This window comes from Meriones unguiculatus, chromosome 8, assembly GCF_030254825.1.
Source record: "Meriones unguiculatus strain TT.TT164.6M chromosome 8, Bangor_MerUng_6.1, whole genome shotgun sequence".
NCBI classification, from domain to species: domain Eukaryota; kingdom Metazoa; phylum Chordata; class Mammalia; order Rodentia; family Muridae; genus Meriones; species Meriones unguiculatus.
This window is the reverse complement of record NC_083356.1, coordinates 81,615,049-81,633,140: the sequence shown is the minus strand read 5'-3', so window position 1 is coordinate 81,633,140 and position 18,092 is coordinate 81,615,049. Positions and strand designations below refer to the sequence as shown.

The window sequence follows — 18,092 nt, the reverse complement described above, 5'->3', positions numbered from 1 at the left end:
GAGCCTGCCCTTGAGATCCTGTGAAATAGTCCTGACACAAGATACTTTTATAGTTGTTTTCTACATTATGAGTTTAGTACGTGTTTGAGAATTTCTTTTCTTGTCTCTGTGTTTTTATGTGCATTGATTACAAAACAATGGAAGTGACATGGTGATCCTAAACTACTACTCTTAAACCTCAGTTGAATATTCTACACACTAAACATATTAAAGATTGGAGATTAAGAACAACAAAATATGAAGATTTAAATTTCTTTACATTTTGACAGTTTATTCTGAATATATCTTTTCTATTGTATTTGATGAAAAGCTTTCATGCAATAATGAAAAGAAGATAATGTTAAATGAAAATCTTAAATATCTAAAAAGAATCCCAATTACTGGAATAGAATATGGTATCCACTAAACGAAAAAGGCATTTCTTTTTCAGTTACTTACTACTGCCTGTAATTTTAGCAGTTAAATTTAGAGTTCAAGGCCAGCTTCATCTAGATAAGAAGTTTGAGACTAGTCTGAGTTATCCTATCTGGAAAAAGAAAAGACAAAGAAAATAGTACTCTTTGGGGGGTGGGGCTATCATTCTAGTGACTTTATTATAATTTTATATTTTTTAATTGAAAACGTATTTTTCGCTCATATAATACATCCCAAACTGTTTCCCCTCTCTCTAGTCTTCCCACATACCCCCTAACTCCTCCAAGGACTTTATACATATATTTTGGTCATGTTGTCATTCCCAGTCTCCATTCTGACTCTCTTTAGATTCCTCTCTTCACCATGTCCTCCTTCCAATTTCATGTCAGTTTCCATTTAGAATTTCATCTTACATTTTTAACCAATGACTTGTGTATTATATATGATAATTTGAGTAACATGTCACTATAAGATAATTTCAAATGAATAACCAGGCACTATAATATACTTTCAAGTGGTAGAAGTTTACATTTGGGTAAGATTTTATTTACAGTATTGATTTGCAAGACTGTTGAAGCTGGACACTGTACAGTTTTCAAGTTGGATCAGGAATCTGGTTAATGAGGGGGCTGGGCTATGCTGACACGTGTGATCTAAGGGGACACTGGTAAATGAAGGAGACAGTTTTCACAGCACCATCTCCAAGCTAATCTCCTTGACTTCCTGTCTTCAGGATGATGTACTGGACTGTAATTGGAGATCACTCCCATATAGAAGAAGCAGCGATGGATGGCACTCTGAGGAGGATCTTAGTACAAAAAAATTTACAGAGACCCACAGGTATGATGCATCTGCGCCTATTAAATGTGAAACAAGAGGCTAAGCATATTAGTATTAACAGTTCCTCCTAGGTTTATTTATTAAACAACCACATTACAAGTACATAAAATAATGTAAAGTCTATATTCTAGTCTATATTCTAGTTTCCCAACTTCAAAGTCAGGTTATTATCATCCTGATAGCTACATTATAAGGTGTTATCTGAAAACTGCCAAAGTTTTAAGTCTATTAGTAGGTTCTTAAATGAATAAAAATTTGACAGGACCTAGCAATCCATTGGTGTGTATTTACAGATTTGTGTTAAAGTTACTGAGATATATGGTAATTTTTATAAAGGATGTCAAGAGAAGTAAACTGAAAGGTAACAAATATTACTACTTTCTGTAAAAGCCAGGTTTAATAGCGCCTATCCTTTACACTCAGTTTTCTTTTCTTTTCTTTCTTATTTTCTTTTTTTTCTTTCTGGTAGCCTGTCTAGGACTCCCAATACTCTGCTCTCACAGCCCCACTCGGGGCTACAATCTTGACTTCTTCCCACATTTCCTGCTGGTTCCTTCAAGCTCCATTATCTGAATGCCCAATGCTTGTTTCTCTGCCTTGCTAAATCTTTTCTACTGTGCAATATCAAACTGTGACAATGCAGTAACTATATGTTTGCAAACTGCAGGAATCCAAAGATTCTGTGCCATCACCCCCCTCCTCACTGCACCCCAGTTAAAAGAACAGAATGCTGGGTTTCGTGGATGACTTGTTTTTATTTATACTTAGTTATTTTTGTGCTTTAAAATAAATTTGGGAGTTAAATAGTCTTTGAGTTTGTCTTGTGAATTGCATTTGACTCTACTTACTGTTTTTATTCTTCATGGAACCAAGAAGTTTGGGGGATTCGGTCTATTCACATATGTTTTTCCTTCAATACTATTTTGTTATGAATCCAGAGAACACAATTCTATTAGTTGATTAAGAAGTTACTTGAATAAAGAGAGGCAGCAAACTATGTGGATTTTGTTTATTGTGATGAACACCTGAGCGAAATATCTTCAAAGAAGGAGGGTTATTTTGGCTCAGGGTTTTAAAACTTGTTAACAACGTGCATTGTTTGCGTCTGAGGTGGACAATAAGATGGTATTATCAGTGTTTTCCTGACACTGCTCACCCAATGGAAAAGATGAAGCAGAGAGAAAAAAGTGAACAAGGACTGGGTGTAACCTTGAAAGTCTTGTTCTCAATTCCCCACATTTCTGCACCCTCATAGAATTCCTCATGATTTACTTTTGAGTTGCTGTGTTAACATGTTCTGACCAAAGGCAAATTAGAGAAGAAAAGAATTTGTTTTACTTATTTATTTATTTTCTTTATATCCCATCCATACTTTCCCCTGTCTCCTCTTCCCCCAATCTCTTAAACCCACTTACTCTCTTCCCTTTTCCCCATCCTGTCCTCCTCCTATATCTTCAGAAAAGGGAAGGCATCCATGGATATCACTCATTATGGCATATCAAGTTACAGTAAGTCTAGGCACTTCTATTAAGTCGGGAAGAGTCAACCCAGCAGGAAGAAAATGTTCCAAAAGCAGGCCCCAGAGTCAGAAACAACCCCTGCTCCTACTGTTAGAAGTTCCACAAGAAGACCAAGCAATACAACTCTAACATATGTATAGGCAGCATAGGTCAGTCCCATGCAGGCTCTGTGATTGCTGATTCACTCTCTGTGATCCCATGTTATTTGATTCTGTGGGTTTTCCTGTAGTGTCTTTGACTCCCTGGCTCCTAAAATCCTTTTCCCCCATCTTCCACATGATTTCTCGAGCTCTGACTAAAGTTTGGCTGTGAATCTCTGCATCTGTTTCTGTCAGTTGCCGGATGAATCTCTCTGATAACAATTGGGCTAGGCATCAAATTTTAGTATAGCAGAAAATTATTAGGAATCATTTATTGGTGTTTGTTTGTTTGTTTTGGGGCTGTTTTGTTTTGTTTTGTTTTGGCCACTCATGTTTGGTTCTTTCCTAGGTCTCTGAGCTATAGATACTCTGTTTCCTGGCTCTCCAGGCAATGTCAGAGGTAGGCTTCCTCTCATGGCCTGGGTCTTAAGATGTACCAGTCATTGGCTGGCTAGTTTTACAGTTTCTGTTCCACTTTTCTCTAGTATATCTTGTAGGTAGGAGAAATTGCATGTCAAAAATCTTGTCGCAGGGGTTGGTGGCCCAGTCCCTACACTTAAAGACTTACCTGGTTTCAGAAGATGGCCAATTCAAGCTCTGTGTTTCCCATAGCAGTCTTAGCTAGGATCACCCTCAGAAATCCTTGGGAGTTTCTATTGCGTTGACTTTTAGTTTACCTCAGAGATAACCCTCCTGCAACCCTATTCCATTTGCCTTTTCCAGTACTCTCTTCCTCTGTCCTCCCTCTGCCTGACCTCAGTGGTTTCCAATGCACCACCCCCATCTACTCGCCATTCTATTCTGTTTTCCCTTCACAGTAAGATTCATGCTTTGTCAGTTGATATATGCCTTCTTTGAGTCTGTGTGTTGTAGTATGATTATTTTTTATTTTATAGCTAGGCTAATATCTGCTTACAAGTGAATACATAACATATTTGTCTTTCTGAGTATGGGTTACCTCATCTAGGATGATCTTTTTGTAGTTGTTTCCCAAAATATGGAGCCCAGGGCAGTGGGTACCACTGGGGTCTAGGGAGAGATCTAAGTAGTATTATCAGGTCATGGGCAGTGTCTTACCTGGGGTCCCTAGAATTGGTGTGGCCTCCAGGAACTCAGAAGTCGTCTTCCAAAATTGTGAGCAGAAATATGCAGCCCAGAGGAGAGAGTTGGATTATTTGATTTATACTCTCGGGTCATAGCTCATCACTGAGGAAAGCCAGGGCCACTCCAAAAGGCAGTAACTAACACAGAAACCATGGAGGAGTGAGTGCTGCTTACTGCTTGCTCTATGGCTAATACTAATACATACAATGGATTTCTTTGTGACATTTCACATATGGATATAATATATTTGATCATGTATGCCCCTAGATTAACCTGTATATTAGCTCCTTTCACTTCTTTTTTTCCCTCATCTCCTCCTATGCCCCTCTCCAAGTTTACTGATAAGGGAGGTCTTCCTCCCCTTCCATCTGACCCTAGTTTATCAGGTATCATTAGAAGTGGCTGCATTGTCCTCCTTTGTGGCCTGGGAAGGCTGCTCTCCCATTAGGGGGAGGCAGTCAAAGAGCCAGCCACTGAGTTCATATCAGAGACAGTCCCTGTTCCTCTTACTAGGGTACCCAGTTGGATGCTGAGCTGCCATGGGCTATATCTGAGCAGGGGGTCTAGGTTATCTCCATGAATGGTCCTTGGTTGGAGAAACAGTCTCAGAAAAGACCCATGTGCCCAGATATTTTGGTGGCTTCTTTTAATGTATGTAATTAACCCCTTCAGTTTTGATAGTATTATTTATAGAAGTATGGATATGTTACCAGTACTGAAAAAAAAAATGTTTCCCAAATACTTTACAGTTCTTTTTTTCTAATTTTAAATTTTGACAAATTTTATATTGTCCAATAAGAAGCAAATGTGCTTTAACAATATTCCTATTAATATTTCACACAATTTTGGTGTGTCTAGTTCCTTTTTATTTTTGTGGTGGTAACTTTTAGATTTTAACATCTTCTTTGACCGATGAGTCTATTTTTTCTATCCTATATTCCATGTCCAAGGTTCTCTGTGGCTGCCCAGGTATCACCCCTGTAAAAGCCTACTTAGTTTCCTAACAATGGTGTTATACTCTCATCTGTTCCACTGTTAGCTAAACTTCTGTTTACACTTTTATTCTTTTCTATACAGTTGCACACCTGATAATTGCTTTACACTATACTTTTTTTTCCCCTTTGCCCTTCTAGTCCTCTGTGCTATGTAAGAATGTAAGTACTTGCAGGGCATGTTTTTGTGACCACATTTTTTACTTACAAATTGAAGAATCATGCCTTTTATATATTGGGCATCCAATAAGTATTAGTTGACAATCTGAATAAGCAACTCAAGAGGTCTGTTTCTCTGAGGGGAACAAAGCTGAAAAGATTATGCACACTATGGAGGGGATAGGCAGCCTCATACCTACAGTTTCTGAGTGGTGATATTTGTCCCCACTTAATAAAAATAAGTGGTCTGAGCAGATCTGACTCTGGCAGATCCTCACATATCCTACTGTTCTGTTTTATATCTATCTTTCTGTGGTGTTAAAGACTTCTAAAACCTCTGTCCCCATAAAACAGTAGTAAAAAGTAAAATCACTGGTACCTGCAGAGTCCTATAAAGCATGAAAGGACTAGGTCCTTCTCTTTGTTCAAAACTCATTCTTCATCAGTTCATAATTTGTGTACTCATTTTCTTGGCTTTCCTTAAATTCCACCTCTTACCTCAGGGCCCTTTAATAACAGTCCTTAATTTTTATTGTGAAATTAAACTTGTCATGGTCTAGGAAAGATTTAATAGTCCATTTTTTCCCAAGACATTTTTCTGTTATAGTTGAGGTTTTTACTTTATGTTATATTACATGCTCTGTCTTATTTTGGAAGGTCTATGATGTAGTATGATATGCCTTCTATGCTGTACTGGGACCTATGACTCACAGCTCTATCTTAATTAACACATCTAGCATTGATTCAATTTGTTTACTGTCATCACTTGCTTTGCTAACAATACTACCAACATCATAGAGAATAACTTCATTCTGAGTTAAATACCTAATAAATGTTCCTGTGGTATTTCAAACTCAATGTTTTGGATTTTCAGGAATAGCTTTATAAAATGTCATCATGGTGTATGACCTGCCTATATTTCAAATGCCTCCATCTTTCACACAGTTCCAAGCAGCATCTTTCACATTATTTTTCTCTGATGAAGATAGTATTTTTCTCAGAATACTGTAATATTATAAAAGAAGACAATTATCACTTTGTGCCAGTTGTCCTTACTGTACATATTTTCTTAAAATGATGCTGTCATACAATCTGCATCTAGAGCAGTGATGACCATGGACTAGGGACTATGGGAGAAGAGGAAAGAGTTATATCAGCAGGGGACAGGGACTCTACTAGTGTTTGATATGAGGGGAAACCGTTCTGGGCTTCATAAACACAGCAATGTGAGTGTGGCTAGTAACAAAGCACTAAAACAGCAGGAAGCAAAACAACTGATGACTCAATATGCAAAACTGGTTTTTATTCTTACATTCTTTATCTTTGCAATGCCTGTTCACTCTTGAGTATTTTGATAACAGATGTTATGAATACACAAAGAAATCAAAGTGAATCTCAGAGATAATAGGAAATAACAGATAATAGATCATACAATTTAGTCATACAATATATCCTGTCCACAGATTCCCCTCCCTCAACTTCTCCTAGTTCCTCCCCCATCTTTACCCTCCCCCAGATCTGCTTCCTTTTTACTTCTTCTTCAGAAATGAGCCAGGCCTCCAAGAGATAACAGCCAAGCGGGACAAAACAAAATACAATAAGATAAGGCAAAAACCCTCATATGGACTCTGAACTAGGCAACCCAGTAGGAAAAAAAATAATCGCAAAAGCAGGCAAATGAGTAAGAGATAGAGCCACTTCCCCAGTTAGGAGTCTCAGTAAAACACCAGGGAACATCTACATTGTATTCATAAAGGACCTGGTGAACACCTGTGTAAGCCTCCTCCTTGAGGTGTCAGTGTTTGGGAGCCCGTGTGAGCACTGCTTAGTTAATTCAGTTGGTCATGCTCTCCTGGTGTCCTACCCATCTTCTGACTCCTACAGTCTTTCCTTGCTCTCTCCTGTAGGCTTCCCTTATCTCCAAAGGAAGGGACCCACTGGAGACCTCCAATTTAGACTCTATCAATATGTCTGGCTGCGGTTCTCTGCACCCACTCCCATCTACTGCTGTAGGAAGCTTCTCTGAAGATGACTGGACAAGGCACCAATCTATTCATAGCAGAATATCATTAGGAATCATTTCACTGATTTTTCTTTTTCTTTCATTTCTTTTATATTTCATTTTATTTTAGTCAATTCTACCAGAGAATTTGGGTTATCTATTCTCCTGTTCCTGGCAATTCAAGCAGTGTAGCACATGGGCTGTCTCAAGTGAAACCAGCCCTTAGTTTGCCACTTCTACAAGTCCTGTACCACCATTTCCCCAACACATCTTGCAGGTAGGAGAGGATGTATGTGGAGGTTTTTATGACGAAGTTGGTGTCTTGATGTCCAGATATCTCTTTCCATAGTTTGCAGAATACCTTCTCATGCCAAGGGTACTAGAACATTGGGATGAAGGTTCTATACAGGCACAAGCTTGATTTTCCTATTTTTAATGAGATTTGCAGAAGTTGTTTTCTGAAATGGTGCCCCACTGTCAGATTTCAGAGAACACACTTCTGCCCTAGCATCAGTCTGGATTGTTTGGGTATCATCAAGGGACGTCCTTGAGCAACAACTCAGTTGAATGTAACCCAGTCCCACCACTGGAAGCCTTTCCAGGCTACAAAAGATGGACAGCTCACACTCTGTATTCTCCATTACCAGAAGTCCTCTCTTGGGTCACACTCAGATTCCGGGGTGTTGCTACAGCACTAGGTTTCCACATCGTTCTCCAAATGTCCTTCAGTTCTAGCATTCTCTCCGTGCACTCTCCTCCTCCATCTCTACTTTCTGCACCTGATCCCTCCTGCTCCTTTCTCCAGCTTCCCCAAGTCCACCTGCAGGATCTGTTCAATTTCACTCTCCGAAGGAGGTCATGACCCCCTGCCCCCCTTCCATAGCCCTCCTCTTTACCTGATTTCTCTTTGTGTGTTGATGATAACTTAATTGCCACTTACTTAATGACAATTAATGGCTAATATTCATTTACACGTGTAAACATACCATATTTGTCTTTCTGCAGATTTCTGGGTTATCTCACTGACCATGATTTTCTTCTAATTGTATCCATTTACCTGAAAATTTTACGATGTCATTCTTTTTAACTGCCAAGTAACACTCCCATGCATAAATATACCACTTTTTAAATCTATCCTTCATTTGAGGGACATCTAGATTGTTTCTGGTTTCTAGATAATATGAATAAGGTCACAATGAACATAGCTGAGCAAGTGGCCTTATGGTAGGATTGAGTATCCTTTGGCTATATGCCTATGAGTGGTTTGTTTAGTTGGGTCTTAAGGAACTTTGATTTCCAATTTTCTGATAAACCACCATATTGATTATCTTGTCATTTACTTATCTGGTATGTCTTGTATGCTTTATTCTTTTTATTCTGGAGCTTTTAGGTATGCTGTAAGTTGCTAGTATGATATCTATCCCCCCCCCAAAAAAAAAACTTTTTAATTTTAATGTAGGCATGTAGGGCTATGGCCTTTTCTCTTAGCACTGCTTTCACTGTATCCCATAAGTTTGGTTCTTTCTTTTTTTTTTTTTTTTCTGTATTTCTGACTGGACCCATTTTTCATTCTGTAGAGAGCAGTTCAATTTCCATGTGTTTGTAAGAAGGCAGTTAGATGTAAACTTTCTGCTCTCCTATTGTGGATGATGCTGTTGTCTAGCTCTGATTCATGGTCATCTGACAGAATGCAGGTAGTTGGTACAGTTTTCTTCTAACTGTCCAGAGTTGCCTTTTGTTGAATCATGTGCTAATTTTAGACGAAGTTCCATGAGGTGCTAAGAAGAAGGTAGTGTGTGTGTATGTGTGTGTGTGTGTGTGTGTGTGTGTGTAATGTTTTATAAATATCTGTTAGATTCATTTGGTCATAACTTCATTTAGCTCCAGCATTTCTCTGCTCAGTTTTTGGAAAACCTTTCCATTGATGAGAGTGGGGGTAGTGAAATCTCCAACTATCGGTGCGAAGGGTCAGTATGTGATTTAAGCTTTAGTAGTGTTTTCTTGTGTTTGGAGCATTGATGTTAAGAAGTAAAATGTCATCTTGGGAGGGGCAGCTGCAGCTGGTGTTTTGTTGTACCACTAGGGTGACCCTGAGAATTGTGTCTGGGGAAACTGAGAGAATGGGAGAAGTCTGAGTGCAGCCTTTCAGGTCTTCTGGTAGGTGTAGCCTGTGGCTGAGTAGAGGAATATTTGCTGCAGGTATGGGACCCAGCAGTCAGACAGGAAGGGAAGGAGGGGAGAGGTCTGTGGTAGCCACAATAGGCTACCAGGGAGGAAAGGAAACTGCAGCTGCTCTTCTGCAGCACAACCAGTTGCAGCTGGTGTTGTGTTCTGAGCCAAATTTAACTTCCACAAATAGCATCTGAATAGAAACCGATAATGAAACACTGTGAACTACTGCTATATGGTCCCAAGTGTGTTTATACTTTACTGTGTGAGATGTGTATTTAAACAAATATATCCACTGAGATACTGTATCTCAGAGTGCACGGCACGGTACATGTATGCCTAATACTTTAGCTTTATTTTGTAACAATTTTCTCAGTCTATATTAATATTTGTTCCAAACCTCAATGCCAGACATCATATTAAAATGAGTAACTATCATAAAGTCTCTTTGTATCTATGTGCATACTTTTGTTCCTTATGTTGCAGTGTTATAGAAATGTTACATTTCTGTTACCAATTCAGAGCTAACTATGTGACACACAGTTCATTTAATTACTTTAGAGACAGTATCAACTAGATGAACAGTTGGAATACTATATACTTCTCTCTGTGCATTTATGTAATCCTTGTATATTCTTGGCTTGGAAGTCTGTCGTCTAATCAAATAAGAACCACCAGAACTCCAGTTGGAAACAGGGACAAAATCATGTAATCATACCAGTTTTCTGAAGTTTGTGGCAGTTATTTCACCAACACTTGGTACTCCATAAGATTTGACTTTAATGATACAATGTACTGTTTCGTCTTTAAGAAATATTCTGCATTGACAGTCTGAGAGCCACTGATACTCCAACCAAGGACCATGCATGGAGATAAACTAAGACCTCTGCACAGAGGTAGCCCTAGATAGCCCTGGCAGCTCAGTGTCCAAGTGGGTTCCATTGTAATAGGAACAGGGACTGTCTCTGACATGAACTGATTGGCCTGCTTTTTAATTACCTCCCCTTGAGGGGGAAGCAGCATTACCAGGCCACAGAAGAAGACAATGCAGCCACTCCTGATGAGACCTAATTGACTAGGATCAGAAGGAAGGAAAGGAGGACCTCCCCTATCAGTGGATTTGGGGAGGGGCATGCATGCAGAGGGTGGAGGAAGGGAGGAATTGGGATGGAAGGAGGGAGAAAACCATAGGGTGGATACAAAGTGAATAAAGTGTAATTAAAAAAATATTATATATGTTTAATATTATAAATGACTCAGAAACATTATTAACATTCTTTATGGGTATAAATATATGTGCATGAAAATTAAGTCAATGTGTGTAGGGAAATATGATTAATGTAGTTTAGAATTTAAATAGACATTTATCAAAATATATAAATCAAGAATAGAGAAGTACACATTTGCTAGTATTTAAGGCAGTCTTTCCGAAGTGGACCTGGAATTTGCCATTTCAATTAGATTGGCAGAAATCACATAAATCACATACATGGACAGATACATGTTCCTTGATAGTCCAACTCTTCATCTAATTGTTATTACTCATACCCTTTAAAATGTACTGTATGTCAGTCATACGCTTACCCCTTAAAGGAAATGCAACTTTTCTATAACACCACAACATAAAGAACAAAATATACCAATGATTCCAAAGAAACATGATAGTTGTTCATTTTAGTGTGATGTGTAAATTTAGGGTTAGAATAGATATTTATGTATATCAAGAAAATCATGATAAAATTATTACCAATAAGTCTAAAATATTGGGAATACATACACAGTGAATATATCCCTATGCAAAGGAATCTTAGTTGATATGTTTGTATACACACACATCTCCCACGTATAAATTGTATGTACACACCAGAATACAGAAAAGTGATTTCATTATCGGGTTCCATTAGTGTGCTGATTATAAAAGTCAAAGTAGCGGTTATTTAAGGCTCTTTGAACATTTCGGAATTAAGATAATTTTCAAATTCCTAAAGCGTAGTGGCAGCCTAGACTTCATGGGCCATGCTCTGCTGAGAGAACCACTCTGAGTTGGCTCTTCTGCATTTCAGCCTACTAAGCTGTAGTTGGCATCTTTTATGATCTTTAAAAACTGATACTGTTAAACTTGATTAACCTGGAAAAGGACGACACCATCAGACAAGCTTCTGAGGAAAAGGGAAATCAGGAGGGCTGCACCAGAGACAGAAACCTCCAATCAAGGAGATAGGGAGGCAATTAAAGAACAAGGAGGGTGGCAGAGCTCACCTTCTTCTGGGCTGTACCCTGAATTAATTTCCCAGTACAAAGTAGTCAGCCGTGAAGTCATATAAATAGAAGCAAAACTGAATGAGAAACTCAGCACATTGTATTTATATATTTATGAACAAATATGTGATCAATATATGTCAAAAATGATAACAAAGTAAGGGAGCAAGGATGAGGTGACAGGACTTGAGATGGCCTGGAAGGAGGAACAAGCAGAAGGAAGATGATGTAAATATATTTTAAATTATGAAAATAAAATGTTAAATTTAAAAATACAATTTATTTTAAAATTTTCTTACTTCTATTCATTTCATACTGTAATATATGACATTTCCAGTTTTTTTTTTGTTTGAATCTGCTGCGATTTACTGAAGTCAAGCTAACACTTATATAGTGATTACATAAAGAAGCACCTTGAAGTTGACATGCTTCCCGTTTTACCAACAATAAAAGCCAGTTTTGACAAAGAAGTTTCTTTTTTTTTAATTTTATTTTTTTCTTATCAGTTACATTTTATTAACTCTGTATCCCAGCCGTGTCCCGATCCCTCATTCCCTCCCAGTCCCTCCCTCCCTCCCTCATCTCCACGGTGCCCCTTTCCAAGTCCATTGATGGGGGGACCTCCTCCCCATTCATCTGATCCTGTTTTATCAGGTATCTTCAGGACTGGCTGCAAAGCCCTCCTCTGTGGCCTGCTCCTCCCTTGGGGGTTGGGGAGGCCAAAGAGCCAGTCATTGAGTTCCTATTAGAAATAGTCCTTGTTCCCCTCACTTTGGGAAACCAATTGGTTACTGAGCTACCACAGGCTACATCTGAGTGGAGGTTCTAGGTTATATCCATACATGGTCCTTGGTTGAATGTCAGTCTCAGAAAAGACCCTGTACCCAGATATATTTGGTCCTTATGGAGCTCCTATCCTTTCCCCATCTGACTAACTCCCCTTCTTTCTTATGATTCCCTGTACTCTGCCAAAGGTTTGGTCATGAATCTTTGCTTTGAAAACACTGCTAGTTAGAGTCTTTCAGATGCTCTCAGTTTAGAAAGACAGATGGGATGTGCATTGAACGTATGACAAAGAAGTTTCTTTTTTTGAGGCTTTTTCGTTTATTTGGATTGTTATTGACAGTTTACTAAGGACAAAGAGGAGATATTTTAAAGGTAGAGAGGAACTTTTTATTTCATATAAACTTGACTTTCACTGCTCTTATAAGAAAAGTTAGTTGATTTTCTTTATTAGCTTTTTAATTTAAATTCATTTTTTATTTTTTTTAGTTTACCTTTTTCTTTGTTATTAAAAGACTTAATAAAAAGTGTAGTCACTGATTTATGGATTTTTTTTTTGTAATATAAATTCCACTTACCTAAAACGTCTGTTCTTTGTACTATAATCTCTTTCTTTTTGTATAATTTCACCCAACTGTGTGTTACTTGTCAAGAGTTGAAATGGTCATGTGTACTTGTAATAAACACATAATAAATATAAAAAAATCACATATTTACTCTTTTCCATGATTGGCAGATGAAATCTAAAAATGGAAAACAAACTTAGCTAGGGAGAAGTCTCCTTTTATTTACCAGTTTATTCTACTAAATACAGAGAGGAACAAGATGTTTTTCCTTTCTTCAACAAGCCTTGACCTAATATTAACAGTGGAAAACAGGATCATTTTTAAGTTCATGCTATTCAGAAATACAGAGAAGCAAAGGCAGCTCAAACAGCAAGCTACACAGAACAGCCTCCACTTTAACTCATGCTACACCATTCCTCAGAGAGTAGCTGGGCAGAATGCATCTCTCTATTTTACTTGAGTATGAATACGTTTCTATCTGTAGTTAGATTATATTTTAACTAGAACTACATAATGAATTGAAAATTTATCAACAAAATTACTTTTAATGCAGTTGTGTTTTTCTTTTTTCACACTCTAAGTCTGCAGGTTTAGCCCAAATCCAAAACTGCCTTTTATTCAGTGGTTGTTCCTATAGAGGTGTGAACTCTATGATATTAATCTGCTAAATGCATTTTAATTGCAGTATTCTTTGAAGACGCATATTACGCTCTGTGCAAAGACTACCACACAAATTAAGCACCTGCAATAATTTAAGATTCATTCCAAAATTCATGTTTCATAGATGGTATTACTTTTCCACATCACGATAACTTTATTTTTTAACACAGAGTATGCGTTGATGATATTTTTGCACAGAGATACTGGTAGAACCTCAGTCATATTTATAAAATAAGCCATGAGTATTAGAAACAACCTTTTAATGAAGTATTACTTTAGTACTTTGCTGGTTACTGGCAGAGACCTACTATGAGAGTAAAGATGAGCATTCTTAGAAAAATTGATAGAATGAAAAGAAATACCACAACCTTAAATCAGAAGTTTAATTCTTAGTTTTTCCTGATTTGATTATCTGTCTTTGGTTGCTTTGAGCTAGAGCATACAGAGAAGTGTCTCTCCTCACTCAAGCTAGTTCTTAATGGTTTCATTTTATCTAAAGTACATGCATATTTTGGATTCAGGGCTGTAGAGCTTCAGAAAAGAATTTAAAAATAGATGATTACACCAAGTTTGAATCATTGTTATGCAAAGAACTTTAGTTACTCAAGACAAAAATTAAAATATTAGGTAAAACCAAAATTAACCAGCTTTAACTAAAAACCCAGCATGAAATGGACACTAAGGTGACCTTACCTGTTGAAATAAGATAATCCTAATCACTTATTAAATATATATTTTATCTGATCTTAATGCATGTTTTCAAAGTTAGAGACAGAGAATTTCATCTTTTACCTGCTTCGTACAGTACTGTGAAAGACAACGGATACTTTTTATGATCTTTAAAGAAAAACACATATCATGGTTTAACTTTAAAATAAAAACTGAGTTGTAAGTAATCTCAGTCTCTTTGTATGACTTGTCTCTGCGTGTCGATTTCTCAGGTTTGACTGTTGATCACTTTGGTGAACGCATCTACTGGGCTGACTTTGAGCTCTCCATCATTGGCAGTGTCCTGTATGATGGTTCCAGTCCAGTGGTCTCTGTGAGCAGCAAGCAAGGTTTGCATAGTACTTTTGATATCGAGACTGTTAATGCACGACACAGACATAGATGTATAGAGGTTCTCCAACCTGGATTTCCTCTGATTCTTAAAAGTTGCAGTGTTGATATTAATTAAAATGTTCAACCTTTCTGCTATATTGAAGAGACGAGAGCAGAGAGCCCCTCAGCTTGAAAAAATGTGGGTGCTTGCTTTCCATGCTCATAAATTACTTCATTCTGTAAGTCATTTATGGTTAGTGCTAGTCAACACAAATTTTCTCTTTTGAGATTGGGATAATGGGCATAAATAAGCATGTTACTATCTGTCCTTAATCATACACATGGTTATTAGGCCAAGAAAATGTAGCCCTCCCACCAACAGTTCAGGATCTTCTGTGCCCCAAGGCTGTGTCCTTTTTCTTCTCTGATTTTCTCATATCTTGTTTCTATCATTTTCTCGTTCTTTCTAATTGCCTAACACTTTTTTTTTCCTGGCTTTCAAGTTTTCTTTTCTTTCCTCTTTCCATAATTTACCCACAAGTGCAATGTAAACTTAAAAAATAAGATTTTTTTCAGAGGTCTTGTGTGGAAGGCTCCTGACTAGGAAAGGGCATAGGGGAAGAAGAGGGAGGATGTATGGGACTGGGAGGAGATGAGAGAGGGTACTAAATCAGGGATACAAAATGAGAAAAAAAAAAACAAAAAACAAAATGAGTAAATTATAATAAATAAATGCATAAACAAAATTAAATTAAAAAAGGATAAATCCTTTTAAAAAGTAAAATTTTATTATGTTAACTAATTATAACATTGCTTAAATTGCTTTAATAGTAAAAATGAGGAAGATGAAAAAAATAATTAAATGAAAAATCAGTGATATCTGATTAAATAGTGCATTTTATTGCTCTTGTTATTGCTTCTCTTTTTGTTGGTATTGTTAAGTTTTGGTTCTTGGATATTTACAAAATATTTCCGTACCTTTACTTTAGTATTATACAGTGTTGCAAAGAAACTTGGAGAAAAATTATTTATGATATTTTTAAGATTTTTTTTACTCTATGTATATAAATGTTTTGCTTGAATATATGCTCATGTGCCATATCCATGTGTGATACTAATGGAGGTCAAGTGAGGGGAGTCAGATCTCCTGAAACTAGAATTGCAGATGGTTGAGAGTCATCAGGTAGGTCCTAGGAACTGAACTAAGGTCCTCTGCATAAGCAGCAAATGTTCTTAACTGCAGACTTATTTTTTCCAACCTCTTCATTCCTTTTTTACAGCAGAAGAACACAATGTCTTTCTATTGTTGCTTTATAGTGTGTTATCCTGTAGCCCATGCTGACCTCAAACTCATGCTTGTCTGTTTCTGCCTCCTGAGTGCTAATTTTACAGATGTATGCCACAGTAAGAATGTTCATTATCTGAAATCATCTTGTAATTTCAAATCTTGTCATAAACCACTAATTCAGTTGATAGAATTCAATTTAAAACTTGATCCATGAGAATTTTCAGAATAGCAGGCTTTGTGCTACAGATGACTTTGTTTGTGCTAAAGCTTGGCTTTTTTCTTGCAAACATTATAGCAGAAAAAAATTACTCAAACAATAACCCCAAACACTTTTAGGTGGAGCTACATGAAGGTGATGGAGTTGTTTGTTCAATATGTATTGGTGACATATTTATTGCCTCACAGCTACCATTGAAAACTATTTTTAATTTTGAAACTGATAAAGATACTTGGATCTTGGATAAATCTAGCTATTTTAAAGATTTGAGTATATATACACTTGTGTTAGCAAACGTTAATTGTAAACTATAACTACTTAAGCATGCCATTGATTGTATATGACAATTTAATGCTACACTGGCATTAACTCCTCTTCCTTGAACATTCCAGGTTTGTTGCATCCTCACAGAATTGATGTCTTTGAAGATTATATATATGGAGCGGGACCTAAAAATGGTGTATTTAGAGTTCAAAAATTTGGCCATGGCTCAGTAGAGGTCCTAGCTTTAGATGTTGACAAAACAAAGAGTGTTTTGATATCACATCGCTATAAACAACTAAATTGTAAGTAAAATATATCAAACATTTCCTTATGTCTCTTAAAATCATATTTCTGATTATGCTAATGATGTCTATACTTCTAGTAATCTCTCAAAGTTTGCCTTGGCGTCACCAGACATATAAAATCAGCAAATAACATAGATGCTTTTACTTTTGTCAGAGAGGTATGCACACTGCATTTTCTTAGGATTAAAATTGTCTTTTAAAATAGTTTTAAGAACTTGTAAATATATAGATATAACATAGAGTTATGAAAATCCATCAATAGCTATTTCTCATTGTTGTTAACAACCATTGACTACCATGCCATTAACCCTGCAGCCTAAAGAGTGTTCACAGCAATCTCTTCCCAAGAGTTGTCTCTTCTCTGATTTGTTGTTTATAACATTTTATAAGCATAAATCTCCAACCTAGAAAAGGTTCAGTAAATAAATAATTGAGGATATTATGTAGAAACTATGTTGCAAACTCATTCAAAAAGTACAAAAGTATGATTGAAATTCTAAAATAATGTATACAAAGTCTTTATTAAATTGTTTCAGTTCATTTAGACACTCTTTAAGGCAAATAAAAACAGATTTCATTTTGAGTTTTACAACTATTTGAAAAGACCTCAGTGTTTATCTAAGTCAATTGGAACAAATTCAAGCAGGACCTAAAATTTCTGAAATAGCTCCTCATGTACTGCTGCCTTTCATAAAAACCACTTATGTTGGGTCTACGGTTAACACAAGGACACTTCATGTGACCGTACAGTTCTGCTTAACGTATACTCACAGCCAAATATGGGTATATCCATAATCTAAAGTTAATTCATTGCTCTCCTAAACATGACAGAATTTGAGCACTGGATTTTATCAGAACAGTCTGTGATCTGGCTGGAATCTAAGAAAGACCATGAACCACCTCTAACGATATAAGATGCTCATTAGATAAACATTTAGATAAGACAAACTTTTATGCTCAGTCTTACATGTTACAAAGTCCTACACAGTAAACATAGAATCATTTTAACACATTTCAAATCATATTCATTTTTATATTACAAAAGCATGTAAATATTCAGTCTTTGTAAACACCAGTTACTAGTTGTTTTATTGATTAAAGCCGTACAGTGGAGTTATATATAAATTAAGTTTTGGATGTCCAAACACTTCAGTTGGGGCACTTTTATGAGCAGGGAGGTTCATTGAAAATTTAAAATAGTGGGAGTCCAGCAAAATTCTCAGTTGACAATTCCTTGCCTCATAAGTTCAATTTAGACTAACTACCTAAGGTTGAGTCTTGAATATTCTGGAAAAAGCAATCACCAAATCATCATTCAAAATTGGCCAAAGTAGAAAATAATCAGTGTAGATAACTGTACATGAACTGT

The 18,092-nt window shown here is 36.7% G+C and overlaps 1 protein-coding gene across 1 annotated transcript in view; it reads left to right on the top strand.

The window, feature by feature from the left end:
* The window catches only part of Lrp1b (LDL receptor related protein 1B), a 2,037,254-nt gene that overhangs the window by 1,940,484 nt on the left and 78,678 nt on the right, over positions 1–18,092 (top strand). Inside the window, exons 79-81 of the mRNA XM_060390094.1 lie at positions 1,148–1,254; positions 14,550–14,666; positions 16,547–16,720. Coding sequence (XP_060246077.1) covers positions 1,148–1,254; positions 14,550–14,666; positions 16,547–16,720 — 398 coding nt within the window. The remainder of the gene's footprint in view (positions 1–1,147; positions 1,255–14,549; positions 14,667–16,546; positions 16,721–18,092) is intronic.